Source organism: Sapajus apella, unplaced genomic scaffold (genome assembly GCF_009761245.1).
Source record: "Sapajus apella isolate SASKATOON/1434 unplaced genomic scaffold, GSC_monkey_1.0 scaffold128, whole genome shotgun sequence".
NCBI lineage: Eukaryota > Metazoa > Chordata > Mammalia > Primates > Cebidae > Sapajus > Sapajus apella.
The window spans coordinates 1,629,334-1,647,048 of NW_022437068.1; the positions used below are offsets into that span (position 1 = coordinate 1,629,334).

A 17,715-nucleotide genomic window follows, 5' to 3' on the forward strand; every position below is an offset into this window, starting at 1 on the left:
AGCCATCACGAGAAAAGCCTAGGGATGCTGGGTAAGAGCTATGTCATTAAGGGACTTCCTGTCAGAGAGAGTTACCCTAGAGTTGTCAGGAATCGCTCAAAATTAGAAACAGTCTAATGGCTAAATGGGATATGAGATACCCATTCAAAGAAATGCCATGTAGACTTAGAACGAGATTTATGAAGTCATATTAAAAACGTAGGAGCCAGGCACAGTGTCACACCTGTAATCCCAGCACTCTGGGAGGACAAGGCAGGAGGATCACTTGAGGCCAGGAGTTCGAGACCAGCCAGGGCAATATAGCAAGACTTCATTTCAACTAAAAATTAAAAAAAATTCTGGGTGTGGTGGTACATGCCAGTAGTCCCAGCTACTCAAGAGGCTGAGGCAGAAGGACTACTTGAGCCTGGGATATCAGGCTCAGAGTGATACCTTGGCAACAGAGTGATACCCTGTCTCAAAAAAAGAAAGACATAGGCACATGCTTATTAGGTATAATTGGATGAAAAAAGCAACACATAAAACAAAGTTTATCTCAAAATAATTACAACTGTAGAAAAAATTCACGGGAGAAAAAGGAAATAAACCAGAATGTTAGTAGTGGAAAAATTAAAACTTTCTTTTCCACACAGGTAATAAAAAAATCATTTCTTGGCCAAATGTAGTATCTCACACCTGTAATCAACACTTTGGGGGATGAAGTGGGAGAGTTGCTTGAGGCCACGAGTTCATGACCAGCCTGGGCAACTCTGTCTCTACAAAAAAATTAGCCAGGCATGGTGGCACGTGCCTGTACTTCCAGCTCCTGGGGAGGCTGAGGCAGGAGAATTACTTGAGTCTAGAAATTTGAGGCAGCAGTGAGCTGTGATCACACCACTGCACTCCAGTCTGGGCAATAGAGCAAGAGCCTGTCTTGATAAAATTTTGTTTTAATCATTTCTTCATAATACTAACACAGTAGAATGTGAATCCTGGGAATTCATAAGAAAAATGTTCATTTTAAAATACAGCCTCTTCTCTATGACATGTCGTGTTTCCATTTTTTCTGTATATATTGTATTTCTTTCTCTTTAGTTGGTGCAAAGAAAGAGACTAATATGCAGAAGAAATCCATATAGGATCTTTGAGTATTTGCAGCTCAGCCTAGAAGAGGTATGTTTTCAACATGTTATCATTTCAGCTGTTGGTCTCTGGGCGTGAACTATGCTATATGTGAACCTACCTCACAATGTAGTTCTGTATGTAATTCAGTTATTGAATATTTTAATTCAGTATTGAAATCACTATGGGCAGCTTCCAAAGTAGGCCTGCCTAAATTTCATTCCTCAGCCTTTATTTCATCAGTTCCAAGATATGTGTTTGCAATAATGTGCAGAACAGACTAGAGGGGTTTTTCTGAGTTTTCTCATTAAGATTTTAGATTGGTAGGCTGGGCATGGTGGTTCACGCCCGTAGTCTCAGCACTTTGGGAGACTGAGGCAGGCGGATCACCTGAGGTCAGGAGTTTGAGACCAGCCTGGCCAACGTGGTAAAACCCTGTCTCTACTACAAATAAAAAAAATTAGCCATAGTGGCTCACACCTGTAATCCCAGCTACTCAGGAGACTGAGTCAGGAGTCACTTGAACCTGGGAGGTGGAGATTACAGTGAGCTGAGATCGCCCCATTGCACTCCAGCCTGGGTGACAGAATGAAACTCCATCTCAAAAAAAAAAAAACAAAAAAAAAACAGATTTTAGATTTTTGGCTGGGTATGATGGCTCATGCCTGTAGTCCAGCCACTTGGGTGGCTGATGTGGTAGGATTGTTTGAGCCCAGGAGGTCAAGTCTGCAGTGAGCCATGATTGCACTACTGCACTCCAGCTTGGGCAACAGAATGAGACTCTGTGTCAGACAAAGAATAAAAAGATTTTGGATTGTTAACAGATGCTAACTGGTGATGCGGGGGTTGGAAGTGGGGAGGGGGTGGAAAGAAAAACAAAAGGATTTCGGATTGGCTGAATATTTTTGTTACTAATTTTCACTAGCTTTTTGAAAAGTACTGTAATTCACATACCATATAATTTATCCATTTAAAGAGTACAAGTCACTGTTGTTTGGTATATTCATGGAGTTTCACCAGCTTTTCATATGTGATGCTACATGATTCAGATCATGTAGTGACTGCTAATTAAGTAAATGGATTTATTTCCTTCTTCAGGATCCCTCCACTTAATGCAGTAGCTACATTCTTGAAAGTTAGCTTGAGCCTGGTGCCGTGGCTCACACCTGTAATCCCAGTACTCTGGGAGGCCGAGGCAGGCAGATAGCTTGAGCCCTAGAGTTTGAGATCAGCCTAAGCAACATGGCAAAACCCCATCTCTACAAAAAATACAAAAATTAGCCGTGTGTGACGGTGCATGCCTGTAGTCTCAACTACTTGGATAGCTGAAGTGGGAGGGTTGCTTGAGCCTGAAAAGTTGAGGCTTTAATGAATCGAGATCGTGCCACTGCACAAGTGAAGACAGTTTATTTTTTTTATTTTTTATTTTATTTACTTAAAATTTACCTCGGGCCACATATAGTCAGTGGCTCTTGCCTGTAATCCCAGCACTTAAACAGGCAGAGGTGGATCGCTTGAGCCCAGGGTCACTGTTTCAAAAAAAAAAAAAAAAAAGTGGCTAAAAATGGCCTTCCATAAACTACATCATATTGTCCTGGTGATTTGCAGTTCCTTTAACCTGTGGTCACTTTATGCTCAGTCTCTTCTTTCTTATGTTAATAGTGCCCACAGAAATGTCCTTTCTGCCTTTGAAGCTAGCACCCCTTCTTAGGCTCCCCTCTCCTTCGGGAGCTCTGTGATGGCTTTCTTTGATAGCTTCTGCAGTGTCCAGTGTGGTTCTTGGCATACATGTAGGTCCCAGGAAGTGCTATGGAATGCATCCATGTTGGTAATTTTATAGCTGAGACCACAGGAAAGTAATTGCATCTCCCTATTCCCTTTGTCCTGTGGTCTGTGTTCCTTTCTTGCAGAGAGGCCAGTGGTACAAAGCACAGACTCTCAGGGAAGGAAGGGATATTTGAATGATTTGCTTTATTTCTTCATTTTACAAATGAGATCACTTAGTCTGCCTGCCATGAAACACAGTAGTCACTAGCCACATGTGACTAATTCAAATTAAATACAATTCAAAATTCCTTTTCTCAGTTGCACCAGCCACCTTTCAAACACTGACCAGCCACGTGTGGCCACTGACTGCTGTATTGAACTGCAAACACGTAGGCATTCCCAGCATCATGGAGACCTTTATTAGACAGCCCATGGGTACCCATTCTGTAGGTGTTTGGCCTCTCAGAGCCTCAGATTTCTTCTCTGTAAAGTGGGGGCTGTGTAACATCTTGTTCATAGGATGTTCTGGATATTAAATAATACATGTAATTGGGTCAGGACAGTACCTGATATATAGTAAACACTCAATAAATGTTAATGCCTGCTACTTTTGTCATTATTCAGTTACTTGTAAAAGCTAATTAGCGCTAGTTGGAACTTTCTTTTTTACAATCACAAAAATGTCCAGTGGGTACATACTGTGTGCCAAGTGTTGGGCTAAGTGCTACTAATACTGAAATAAATAGAACATGACTTTGGTTTTAAAGATAGCCCAGAAATCATTACAATTCAGGGTGATAAGCACAGTGTGGCATATGGATCTTGTCAGTGTCACTCTTCCTGTTTCCTCTTGGACCCAGTGCCTGACATCTATTAGTTGAGTAATAATTATTTGTTAAATGAATGAATGTACAAGGTAGGGAATTTGCACAGAAGCTGGTGGAGACCATCGGGCAGGGCTGAGGTGGAAAGCCTTTATAGTCGTGACAGCTGAGTATGGTAAAGGATAAGTGGGGCTTGCCACATGAACACGGGGTAGCATAGGCTCTTCCAGACAGCTCAGCCAAAAGAAACAGATGGGGGAGGGTGTGTCCATGAGTCAGGGTCTGGCCTGGTCCTGGGGCAGCAGGGCACTGCAGGGGTTTCCGTAGGGGAGTGGTAGCGACCAGAGGTAGCATTAGTATGGAGGGTGGGCTGGAGGTGTGGCCTGGGAAGTGGCAGCCAAAGGTGAAAGGTATTAGGTGTCACATGCTGGGAGTTCAGCCTCACTGTTCCAGTTGACCAGCTTCTGCCTTTTATTGACGAATTGTTTAAAGGCTGCTGCTGCCTGCTGCCTGCTACCTCCTCTCAAACACTCCCTGATGAAAGACAAGAGTAATAGGAGACAGGAGATGAGGTTACTCTGCCTTCTTAGAAGCTGCCTGGCACCTGAGAACATTTCAGAGATGTGTTGCAGAAGTTTTCAGGGAGCATACCATTAAACCTAGCTCTACTTGTTCTGTTTTGGCAGATTTCTTTTGAATGAATCACCCATGTTTGGCGCACTGCATGTACCTGCTGAGTGTTTCTGTCAATTTCAGTCTGGAACATAGGCAAATGTTGGAGGTACAATGGGGTCTCACCCCTGCTGTGGCAATTCACGGCAGCTCTTTTGAGGGACTCAGAGTGGTAATACACAGCTGACTTAGAAGTCTGCTCAGCACTGACATGGGAAGCTTTTGGTCTGTAACCTACCACAGATGTGGACATGCAGCCTTGTAGGGGTGTTTTCATGCCTTTGCCTTGACTCATTCAAAACAGAGATTTGGACATTTTGATAGAGTAATCGAAGAGCTATAAACTACATTTACCTCGGTTATTTCTGAGTAGTTATTTCTGAAGACTTCTGTCTCCATCCAGTATCTGCATCCTTCAGTGGACACGCACACATGCAAACGCTCAAATGCTTTGCTTTTTTTTTTAATTTTTTAATTTTAATTTTTTTTTTAGCAACAGAGTTTCTCTCTGTTGCCCAGGCTGGAGTACGGTGGCACCATCGTAGCTCTCTGAAGCCTCGTACTCCTAAGCTTTAGGTATCCTACCACCTCAGCCTCCTGAGTAGCTAGACTTACAGGTGCATGCCACCATGTCTGGGTAATTTTTTAATCAAATGCTTTTTAGTTAGCAAGATCCAGTGAAAAATAGATTGATTTGGGGGAGCAAATTTTATTTTAAATCAAATGAAAGTTGATTTCACTGTAAATTAAAAGCAGTTGCATAATGCTGTCATAAAGTTAGGGCAGTCAACTTTTTTTTTTTTGAGACAGGATCTCGCTCTGTCACCTAGGCTACAGTACAGTGGCATGATCTCAGCACACTGCAACCTCTGCTTCCCAGGTACAAGTGATCCTCCCACTTCAGCCTCTTGGTAGCTGGGACTATAGGCATGTACCATCACACCTGGCTAATTTTAGTATTTTTAGTAGAGATGGGGTTTCTCCATGTTGGTCAGGCTAGTCTCGAACTCCTGGCCTCAAATGAGCTGCTCGTCTCAGCCTCCCAAAGTGCTGGGATTATGAAGTAAACTTTTGAAGGTTAAAGAGATTTAATTTATATTTCCAAGTTCCGAAGTAGATGTGTTCAATTTTACCGTCCCTGTGTGTGCTGTTGGGAAACTAAAGGGAAGTGATTGGATAGGGGTGGTGCAGACCAGCTCACTCATTCCCAGCAAGATTCCCTCCATGGCAGCGCACCAGTAGGGCCCTGCATTCCAGGTCTAATCCTTTGCTTGAGGGACTAAGAAGTTCAGATTTGTTAGAGCACAGAAATGACTTGAGCTCTAGGAGCAGCATTCAGGCTGAGTGTGCTCACAAGAGCCTATGGAATAAACCAGAGTGGCAGTTTATTAACATCAGCGAAGGCCCCACCTCGCGCCTTTCCTGACTGGCACATTCTCTTCATGTAGAAAATTCAGATGCCGAAGGGTGATACAATTGGAAGACTGCTTGGTGAGCACAGAGTCAGCCTATGTGGAGTGAGCTGGATAATTCAAATGCTTAAGGATGTTGTCAGGCTGTCATGTCCTTCTCCCCAGGAGGGATAAACTGTTTTTAACTTGATGTAGAAGATTCTGAGATTGCTGTGTGTCTTTCCATTAATTATTTTACTTAATGTGGTAGCATTTATTCTTTTTCTGGAAAAGCCACCATTGAATTGAGGTATATCAAACAAAGCTGCTAACATCTAAACTAGAGGTAGTGGTGCATACATTGGTCTGCCAGTGAACCCTTGGGTCGGAGTCCTGTCCTCTGTGCAGTGCAAAAACCTTGCTACTGTCGCCTGACTCTCCATTTGCTGAGTTTCCTTACTCTGTGTCAGATTCTTTAGCTATTGATATCATTTGGTTATGGCTCTATCTGAGTTTGCCGATGCATGCTGATTTCTTAGTCCAACCCCAGTTTTGGAGGGTACCTTACTGGGTGCTTCTGTGTATCGTTCATGTATACTTACAAAACTTATAGAGTGCGTGAGAAAATTTCCCTTATTTAGAAAATAAAGAAAATGGTCTCCACACAGGAGGACTTGGTGGAAATGCTTGGAAACAAAGGGGCACGGCAGGGTCAGGTGACTGCGGCGAGTCGGGCGGGCAACAGCTGTCCGTATGACTGACAGCAGCAGTCTCAGTTGGGTCTCGTTTATGCATCTTATGTCCGGCCCTTTCATTTTGTACCTCAACCTTTTTTTTCCCACATTTCTTTTTTCCTTTCTTAGTGTCCATAATATGGATTCCAAGTATTATAAGAATCCAGTGATTAGAATGTCTAAAATTCTTCCCTAGAATTTTGCAGTTTTTTTTTTTTTTGAGATGCAGTTTTGCTCTTGTTGCGCAGGCTGGAGTACAATGGTGCGATTTCAGCTCACTGCAACCTTCATCTCCCAGGTTCAACCGATTCTCCTGCCTCAGCCTCCTGAGTAGCTGGGATTACAGGCGTGCGCCACCTCGCCGGGCTAATTTTGTATTTTTAGTAGAGGTGGGGTTTCACCGTGTTGGTCAGGCTAGTCTCAAACTCCTGACCTCAGGCGATCCACCCGCCTCGGTGTCCCACAGTGCTGGGATTATAGTTGTGAGACACCATGCTCGGCCTGCGGTTATTTTTTTACTGCTGTCTTATTTATGACTAGCCTCCCTCCCCTGCAATAGGTCAGTGACTTTCCTTCTATCTAAACTTCTGAAAACCTTCCAGAGACTTTAACTGTGAGGCAATTTGGGTCCTTTTAGCAAGAACATATTTACAGCAGAGCCTTTTGATTAAAGTTTGAAAAACTATTCTAATTTTTCTCTGTAAATATATTTACATTCTGCTTATATACTCAGACACAGGAAACTTCAAATGAACTGCTGTGAGGATCTGGTTCGTTTTAAAAGTCTTTGTGTGCCAGTGGGCAGGAGAGAAAAGAACTGCAGTTTTGCTGTTTGTTTCATTGACTCTTGTTTTAAGCCAATAGCGCCCAGTATTCCCAGGCAGTCTCCCCTCCAAGTACTAACCAGGCCCAACGCTGCTTAGCTTCTGAGATCAGACAAGATCAGGCACATTCAGGGTAGCATGGTTGTAGGCTTTATTAATTCTTAAAGTTCATTCGGAATCATGAGAGTGGCGAAGAAAAAAAATAGAAAGGAGATTTTACTACCACTGTTAATAAAAACATAAAGTAACGATTAAAATAATGTAGTCTTGGTATAGGAAAGGAAAGATGGGGCCAGAGTCTACAAACAGACCCATTTATAGATGAGATTCAGGGTAAAATAAACATAGCATTTCATATCAGTGAGGAAAAGATTCATGGTGTTGGGACGGCTGATTAGCCAATTGGGAAAAGATGAAGCTAAAAATCCCATCTAAAATATACCAAAATAAATTTCAGGTCAATTAAAGATATAAAGGGAAATTTAAAATAGAAAACAAGGATAATTATTTATACACTCTTTTTTTTTTTTTTTTTTTTTTTTTGAGACTGGCTCTGTCACCTAGGCTGCAGTTCAGTGGTACAATCTCAGCTCACTGCAGCTCCTGGGCCCAAGCAGTCCTTTCACCTCAGCTTTCTGAGTAGCTGGGACCACAGACACATGCCATCATGCCCAGCTAATATTTGGATTTTTGGTAGAGACAGGGTTTTGCCATGTTGTCTAGGCTGATCTTGAACTCCTGGGCTCAAGTGATCGCCTGCCTCGGCCTCCCAAAGTGCGGGGATTACAGGCCTGAGCTACTATAGCTGGCTTGTATGTATTTTTGAGATATGGATAAGTTCTTCTAAGAGTCCATAATATATAGATTTCATTACTTAGAGATTTAAAACTATGTTAAAGACAAAGGCAAAATTACAGGCAAAAGATGAAATGGGAAGAAAATATTTGCGGCATGCAGTATAACACACAATAGGCAGTGTTCTTGGCATTCCTCAGTTTCCTCAGATGTCATATTCCAGCTATCACCTCCTTCCGAGGTAGATAGTGAAGATTGAATGCAGTGTGATATGTGTAAGGTCTCTATCCTGGAAGACACTTAGTGATGTGTATTCCTCATTGTGTTCCCATCCCTCTCCAAGCTAGCCAGTTTCCCTGGGTGAAGTGAAGACAAAGCTTTAGTTCACAAAATGGCAGATAGTTTTAAATGAATGTATTTTCTGTAAATTTAAAATGAACTTCAATGCAATGTGTTTTGTGGGCAGTTTGGAGAAAGATGCATGTGTGCTAAGGGAGGCCTAGCACTCGCAAGAAAAAACACTTCTTGGAGATTGTTTTATTTTTGCTTGAATTGATCTAAGAGCTCTACCTAATGACATTCAGTGATTATACACAACCACCAGCACAGTTCCTGCATATGTAATAGGTGCTTGTTCGATTCCCACCTTTATTCTCTCCCTTGGTAGCACATACATGTTCTGTCTCTAAATTGTTGATAATGATCATAAAATAGATCTTTTACTTAAATAGTGGAAGTATTACACAGTGACTAGGTCTTTCACACACACAGTGACTAGAGCACATTAGTAGAATACATCTTTTTCCTGGTTAGGCACCTAGAACTGAATTCACGCATGCCAGATGGCATATTCCACATGCAGCATCTTCCTTACTTTGCTTTTAGCCAGTGACATTTTAACCAGTATCTTTTGTGAACTGGACATGGTGACAATTGAATGTTCACTCTATATGAGTATTCATTTCAGGGATAATTAGATTGCTATGACATTTAGCTAATATATTCCATTGTTTCTTAGGTATCTGTTCCTGAGATCTGTTTTTCCATTACAGCACTAACTACATTCAGCAGTATGATGTTAAAAACTATCATTAAACACATCCTTCCATCTTATTAGTAATGTGAAAGTAAAACTTACTAATGACATTGCAGGGCGATTGTCAACCTCTACAGACCTCTCCAGTCTACTGCTTATTTTGTTAATTTAATTAATTAATTAATTAATTTTTTTTTTTTAGTTTTGTTCTTGTTTCCCAGGCTGGAGTGCAATGGTGCAATCTCAGCTCACCACAGCTTCTGCCTCCCAGGTTGAAGCAGTTCTCCCTCAGCTTCCTGAGTAGCTGGGATTACAGGCATGCACCACCATGCATGGCTAATTTTGTATTTTTAGTAGAGACGGGGTTTCACCATGTTGGTCAGATTGGTCTTGAACTCATGACCCCAGGTGATCCGCCTGCCTTGGCCTCCCAAAGTGCTGAGATTATAGGTGTGAGCCACCGAGCCCGGCCAATAATTTAACTTTAAATAAAACCAACTCAATTGAATTAAGATCTCCTCCATCTGTAATAAGTGCCTAGTTGCATTTTGCATAAACTGATAAAAGCCAATCACCATTTTAGGCAAATAAAAATGAGATATTGGTTTCATTCACTCTTAGGGAAATGTATGCTTGTTGATAATGAAAACACATTAGTTTTTGAGGAACTTACATTTTAACAGACATCAGGAAATCTCTTATGGGCAAGGATTGGATTGAACTTTTTTTCCCAGGCTATGCTATCCAGTTATTAGAAAACGAAGGCTGGGCACGGTAGCTCATGCTTGTAATCCCAGCACTTTGGGAGGCCGAGATGGGCAGATCACCTGAGGTCAGGAGTTCAAGAAAAGAGGAAAACTAAAATTAATCGAGCTCTTAGGTACTATTCATAGCTTATTAAATCTTTATGTGATTTAATCTTATTAAATATTTAGCTAAGAAAGCATTATTATCCCCATTGCATAGATGAGACATGGAGAATTTAAGTGATACTTTCAGGGCCCTACCTAACAATGATGATTTGAGCTCAGGTCTGTCAGGTCTCAAATGTCATTCTTTGTGTTACACTATTCTGAACCAAGAAGTGCAAATTGTGGCAAGGGACTCAGCCATTTGAGGAAACAACTTTGTCTTTTCCATTGCACCTTTTGGCCTGTAGTCCATCTGAAAAACAGTGGTATTCTGCATTAATTGGTAGTGAGTGATGGAAAGAGAAAAGGTCAAAATAAGATTGTGGGCCACTAGGCAAGGCTGTCAACAGCAGTGACAGAAGTAGAACACAATGTTCACATTAGAAGAGATGAGCTGAGGGAGGTGCAGAGACCTGCTGTAGGGTGGCTCTGGACGTCCGGGCCTAAGCCAACGGCAGCATTGGGGACCTGTCTTTTTTGTCTTTCAGCACAAGTTTTGAACACCCAACATGTGCTAGACCCCCTTCTAGGCCAGGGGATCAGCAGGCAGTTTCTGTTCTGCCAGAGTTTACATTCTAGTCAGGAACACATGTAAGAGAAAGATTTTCGGATAAAAGTAAATACTCTGAAGATGATCGGGATGGGGGTTGCTTAGACTTGGTGGCCAGGGAAGACCTCTCTGAGAAGCGACCTTTGAGTCTGAAGCAGAACATGCCAGATAGTGGGAGTAGCGATTACAGGGGCAAAGGCCTGAATGAGCTTAATGTCTTCAGGAGACAGAAGTACAGCCAGGACAGCTGGAAAGAGCAGTGGTAAGATTGTGCAGGGACCTGGAGCTGGTGGCAAGCAGTTTGGACTTTATTCTAAGGGCAGTGAAATCTCTTTGGAAGGTTTTAATTAGGGGAATGACATGATCTTCATGTGCCAAGAAGATGAATCTGGATGCTGTGGAGGGGGACTGTAGAGGGCTCAGAACAGGGAGGCTGTCACAGGAGGCAGGAGGAGCCACCACAGGCTGGGACCAGGAAAGCAGTAGGAAAAATTGGAATAGAAGATGACCACCTTCATCTCCAGAAACGCTCTAGATTTGGATTTGGGCAAAACTAAATTAGTGGTCCCTCATGTCTGTCAGTGTTTACCAAATTATAAATTTTAAAAATAGTCCTGAGGATCCGTTTAACATATTTAAAAAAAATAATGGTGATAATCTTTTAGAGCACATATACTAAAATTGGAACAGTGCAGAAATTAGCATGACCCCTGTTCAAGGATAACACAAATTTATGAAGCCGTCCATAAAAACAAACAAAAAGCAATATCTTGACATAAATACTTTAAGTTTTTTGTGAAAAATAACTGTATTTTCCAAAACAAAAAATTTAGCAAGAAGAGGCATTGTTTTTAATTTTTGCACGTCGCTTTAAGGTCTGATTTCCTGAAAGTCAGCTAGCTTCTTGCATCTGCTTCTGGCTCCAGTCTCGTGCCATCACATATCTTATAGCCGCTGGAGGGAGCACAGATGAGGCAGATAATACCACGTTATTATTATGAAGTGGTTTTGAGCTTAGACCTCCTACAAGGGCCTTGAGGATCCCAGGAACCCCAGACCATCCTTTGAGAACTGCTTCCATGAAGAGAGAGGTCATCAGATAGCCAGGCAGAGAATGACAGGGTATTGGCTGCGTGGAAGGACAGTGAGGAAACAAGCTGAGTGAGCAGTTTGTCAGTGCCTTGCTACTGCACACAAGCCTCAAGGCTCGTGACAGGGAGAGGATTATGTTTCTGCTCCCACACTACACAAGAGGACCCCTCCTTGTCTGTGCCTGCTGGCAGCAGCAATGAGAGCTGAAGCAGAATGGTGTTTGGTTCTAAATATAATTTTTCACTTTCATATTTAAAAAGAAATGTAACCCCATTTTACTACTGGCTGCCATTTGGTCACTACCTGCTATGCGCCAGTCTCATGGGAGTCTCTTCAGAGCCAATAACACATGGCTCTTTGGGTGGTGTCAGTGTTTGGCAGTGTATTATTTTAACAGAAAGCCATTTTCATTTCCATTTAAGTGTGATTATATTGAACTGGGGCCAGTTTTCTGTGCCATTCCTACAGCTTCCCCCATACAGTAAAACATGTTAATATATGAGATCGGTGCAAAGATAGAGCTCTAGAATATCACTTCACCAAAGATGACTGAGAAACTCGTATTTCATTAGGTAAGCAAAATCAGCACTGCCCCACACTTTTCACTACATATATTTTTCTCAATTTAAATATGATTATTTAATTTTACAGGAAGAAACTCCAGTGAGCAACAGTTTCTGTTGTTACAGCTGTTAATGTCATTCTTCAGTTATATAGGATTTTTAGGGAAGAAATATGAAAACATTCATAAAAATGTTTTATTTTTTATTGATTTAAACCAGTTTGTAACATTTATATTTTCTTAGATTTAAAAAAAAAATCTAAGACATTCTAATGAATCATTTATATTAAAAATATGTGACCTTTTTGATGGTGACTTAAGAGCATTAATTTTTGAGGTCAAAAGAGATCAATCTGTAAAATAGTTTGACAGTGTGAAACTATTTGTAATGAGCATTTTTTGCTTGCTCTGTTTTCAGGCCTTCTTCTTGGTCTATGCTCTGGGATGTTTAAGTATTTACTATGAGAAGGTAAGATGCTTTGTTTATACACAACCCACTTAAAATTTCCTGTTGTTAAAAGCAGTTTGTACTAATTTCTGTATTGCATTAATACAAATGTTTCTGCTCTTACTGAATAAAATAGGAGTGGAGTTTTTCTCTAAGTTTTGGATTTGGGTCTGGAAGTAGGACTGTTTGAGCAAAAGACATCTTTGACCCTTTCAGATTGCATTTCATTCCTCTAGACTGGGAGAGGTACAGTATCTTATACTGTATAATGATTAGGAAATCTGTGTCAGAACAGTGTTAAAAATTAACAAAAATAAAACCTACCAGTATTTGGCACCTACTATGTGTGGTAAAAGCTTTATGTTAGGTACTTTACATGCTATATTTCCAATCCTTACCTCCACCTGATAAGAATATACAGATAAGGTAACTGAGGCTAAGAGAAAATAAGTAATGTACCCAAAATCACACAGCTAGTCTGGTTAGAATAAGTATTCGAACCAATGTCCAAGTAACTCCAAAGCCTGTGACTTGGTGCTATAGCCTGCTACCTTTAGAAGAAGAGATAGTTGTGCATGAGAGTGGTACCATCGCTTCCTTCCAGGCAGAGGAACTGGGGGGCTAGGGACACAGGAAGGAGGGAAACTTTTCACTGGACATTTTTTGTACTTTCTAAATTTCAAACCACATGTATATATAGTATCTATGCAAAGTAATGCAAATAAAATTGAAAAGTAAACAGAACAGTACATGGAGCAGAAAAGATATATTCTGTTTGGCTCTTGAGAGCCACATAATTTTATCATTCACCAAATTCTAATTGCATAAATCTTGTTCGTGGGTATTCCAGCAGTTTGGAAGCAGTGTCTGCCTGACAAATGGCTTGTTTTCCCAGATGGCGGCCATTCTTAGCCCCACCGTTGCTTCCTCTCATGGGCCTTAGCTGAAATTTGTTAGAATGTTACAGCTATGACATAAAAGCCTCAACATCTCAACAACATTGGGCTGTGTTGGAAATTCAACCTTCTGTATGAGACTATTGCTTGTTAGAGGAGGGCGTTAAGTGTTTTTTTACAGTGGGATCTCAAGGTCACACAGGTATGGAATTTTTGCATTAGGAACAACTGCAAAAAAAAAAGAAAGAAAAAAGAAAACCTCTAGCCTATTTACAGTATTATAATCTTAGGCTGGTGAAAACTGAGCCAGTCTCATGAGTGACTGAGCCTTAAACCAGCTGAAGAATGTATTGTTTCAGTAACTACTGAAATGAAGCAAAAATTTTCCAAACTTACCTAGTTATTTTGTAATCATTATATTTTTGGTAACGATACATCAGAATATTCTCGAGACCAAACTATTTGTATGCTCTTTGACTTCCACATTAGAAACAAAATTCTCTTTTAAGCAGTGAATTATTAGTTTGTATCATCAGATAACAAATTCTCTAGTTTCAAACGTTAAATGGAGGATCTTTTATTCATTCATTTATTTATTTATTTTAAGACGGGGTTTCACCATGGCCAAGATGGTCTGGATCTCCTGACCTCATGATCCGCCCCCCTCGGCCTCCCAAAGTGATGGAGGACCTTTTTTTAAGTTTTACTACAAAATTATTTTTTGTTTTTCTGAAACGTTACCTGATGTAGAGTAGCTACACTTAAGGATCTGTGAAATGTTGTCACGAGCTGCCCTCCAGCCTTGGTGGGCTTGTTACAGTGAGCCCCCTGCATGCACTGATTCCTCTACCTGGAATGTCCTTCCCAGCCTACCACCACCCCCTCCACAGCCTCCAGCCCATTTCCCTTCGCATCTTCTCATCCTCAAACACTACCTTTTCTAAGTCCTCTGGAGCAATGCTGCACAATAGAAGGACAGTGAGAGCCTCAGATTGGAGCCATATATTGTAATTTCACATTTTCTGGTAGCCACATTAAAAACATTTTTTAAAAAAAGAGGCACGATTTTAACACTATATTACATAGTTTATTTGACCCAACATATTCAAGGTTATTGAAATTGTTTAATATTCTTTTTTTTTTTTTTTTCATACTGAGTAGGAAGTCAGTGTGTTTTCTACACTTAGAGCTCCTCTCAGTTCAGACTAGCTATGTACGGCTGGCAGCTGCCACATTGGACAGTGCAGGGCTAGACTTTCTTGCTAAATTGCTCTGCTGGGAGTGAGCCAAGGTCGTGCCACTGCACTCCAGCCTGGGTGACAGAGTGAGACTGTCTCAAAAGTAAAATAAATAAGTTGCTCTGCTGGGGGAACTGTTTTATTTGCTGCTTCAGCTCCACACTTAGTGTAGATGTTGATGCACTGGCTGAATGGAGAGTGAATGCATACATAGTAATGCTTTTTGTTTTTTGCAAATAACTTTAGGAGCCTTTAACGATAGTGAAGCTCTGGAAAGCTTTCACTGTAGTTCAGCCCACATTCAGAACCACCTACATGGCCTACCATTACTTCCGAAGCAAAGGCTGGGTGCCCAAAGTGGGACTCAAGTACGGGACAGATTTATGTAAGTAATTCTTGGTGTGGTATGTGTGAAAATGGAGTTTGTATCAGATTCACCCCCAGAACATCAAATGGATCACGTGTGCTATTGATGTTTTCTAAGAAGGTGTCCTTTGGGTTTAGGTAAGATTACTGGGTATTTGGATTGGGGTAAGGGTAAGTGCCAAAAGAGAAAAGGTAGTCTAAGGAGAAAGCGTAGGAGGAGAAGCTTGCAACCCCAATTCAGGCTTTCCTTCTTGTTTGCCCTGTAATCTTAGAAACGTGTTCTATAGTGCCCAGCCCCACGTCTCATTAGCTATGAGATTGGGTAATCTGGGACAGTCTCTTATCCTTGGGCCTCAGTGGCCTCATCTGCCAAGTGAAAACAATCATACAATTATACTAATCGCCACAGCCATCATTGAGCCCTTGCCATGTGCCAAGCATTTTACTAATATTTTACATTCATCATCTTGTTTAATCTTTACAGCAGCCCTGTGTAGTGGATACTCATTTAATGTCTTCATTTTCTGATAGGGGGACTGCAGTTTTGAAAAAATAGGTCACTGCCCATGATAGTTTCCAGGGCCAGTAACTTGCAGAGCTGGGCTTTGAATTCTGGAGCCCAGGCTTTTAGAAATGTCTAACAGTATGGCCTCCCTCGATCTTTTCTTTTTTAAATTAAATCAATATTTATTTAATTTTTTTTTACCTTAATTTTAGGGCCGGATGCAGTGGCTCACACCTGTAATCCCAGCACTTTGGGAGGCCAAGGCGGGCAGATCACTTTGAGGTCAGAAATTTGAGACCAGTCTGACCAACATGGTGAAAGCCCCTTTCTACTAAAACTACAAAAATGAGCTGGGCGAGGTAGCAAGCACCTATAAGGAGGTTGAGGCAGGAAGATTGCTTGATCCTGGGAGGCAGAGGTTGTAGTGAGCCGAGATCATGCCACTGCACTGCAGCCTGGGTGTCAGAGGGAGACCTCAAAAAAAAATTTTAGGATTGGGGGTACATGAGAAGGTTTGTTATATAGGTAAACTCATGTCACAGGGGTTTGTTGTACAGATGATTTGATTACCCAGGTACTAAGCCTAGTACCCAATAGTTATTTTTTCTGCTCCTCTCCCTCCTCCCACCCTTCGTCCTCAAGTGGACCTCAGGGTCTGTTGTTCCCTTATTTATGTTCATAAGTTCTCTTCATTCAGTTCCCACTTGTAAGTAAGAATATGCGGTATTTAGTTTTCTCTTCCTGTGTTAGTTTGCTAACTCTAGCTCCATCCATGTGCCCACAAAAGACATAATCTTATCCATTTTGTGGCTGCATAGTATTCCATTGTGTCCCCTGATCTTAAAGTGGGAGTCTGGACCAGGTGAGTTCCTCATTCAGCAGATAATGACTAAGGGTCTGCTGTGGGCCAGGTACTGTTTGAGGTGTCAGGAATACAGAAGTGAACAGGACAAACAGAGCTGCCTTTGTGGAGCTTACATTCTGGGGGGATGGGGAGGGACACATAAGCAAATGACTACATAATGTAGTTTCAGGGACTGATAAGCACTGTAAGAAAAAGCAGAGTAAAGGCTACCCAAGGTCAGGTACAGTCCAAAAATATTAAGATATCTGCTGGGCACAGTGGCTCATGCCTGGAATCCCAGCACTTTGGGAGACTGAGGCAGGTGGGTCACCTGAGGTCAGGAGTTTGAGACCAGCCTGGCCAACGTGGTGAAACCCTGTTTTTATTAAAAATGCAAAAATTAGCCAGGCGTGGTGGTACACATCTGTAATTCCAGCTACTTGGGAGGCTGAGGCATGAGAATTGCCTGAACTTGGGAAGCAGAGGTTGCAGTGAGCCAAGATCACACCATTGCACTCCAGCCTGGGCAACAAAGTAAGACTCTCTTTAAAAAAAAAAAATTTTTTTTAAAGATACTTTGAGAGATCCTGATTCCCTTAACTCATTACAGTATATTGTTAAAATTCTTCTATTTTATTATTAATGTTCTTAATCTCATACTGTGGCCCTTTTGCCTGCAACTTTATTTTAATGATCAAGTTATACTTTGGATGATGCAGAGAGAAAACTCCTTAATTTAAAGATACTCCAGCCTGGCGCGGTGGCTCACGCCTGTAATCCCAGCACTTCGGGAGGCCGAGGCGGGTGGATCACGAAGTCAAGAGATCGAGACCATCCTGGTCAACACAGTGAAACCCCGTCTCTACTAAAAATACAAAAAATTAGCTGGGCATGGTGGCGCGTGCCTGTAATCCCAGCTACTCAGGAGGCTGAGGCAGGAGAATTGCCTGAACCCAGGAGGCGGAGGTTGCGGTGAGCCGAGATCGCTCCATTGCACTCCAGCCTGGGTAACAAGAGCGAAACTCCGACTCAAAAAAAAAAGATACTCTGCTTTATGAGGATGGTTGGACAGATGGATAGCTGGATGGGTGGGTAGATAGAATTTTGAAAACAAAAAAGATAAACTGCTCAGCTTACAACTCCCCTGGAGGCCTTTGCC

The 17,715-nt window shown here is 41.6% G+C and overlaps 1 protein-coding gene, 1 non-coding gene and 1 pseudogene across 5 annotated transcripts in view; 2 read left to right on the forward strand and 1 right to left on the reverse strand.

Annotated features, from left to right (window-relative positions):
* Nucleotides 1–17,715, forward strand: part of TSEN2 (tRNA splicing endonuclease subunit 2) — a 49,511-nt gene that overhangs the window by 19,252 nt on the left and 12,544 nt on the right. For 3 of the 4 annotated variants that reach the window (XM_032262278.1, XM_032262281.1, XM_032262279.1), the window contains exons 6-8: nt 1,075–1,152; nt 12,678–12,728; nt 15,088–15,226. In XM_032262278.1, coding sequence (XP_032118169.1) covers nt 1,075–1,152; nt 12,678–12,728; nt 15,088–15,226 — 268 coding nt within the window. The remainder of the gene's footprint in view (nt 1–1,074; nt 1,153–12,677; nt 12,729–15,087; nt 15,227–17,715) is intronic. The other variant, XM_032262280.1, reaches the window with a different exon arrangement.
* Nucleotides 7,345–7,463, reverse strand: LOC116539439 (annotated as a pseudogene).
* LOC116539443 lies at nt 11,256–11,358 on the forward strand. The gene has a single exon (XR_004264049.1). It is a non-coding gene; the product is annotated as a U6 spliceosomal RNA (small nuclear RNA).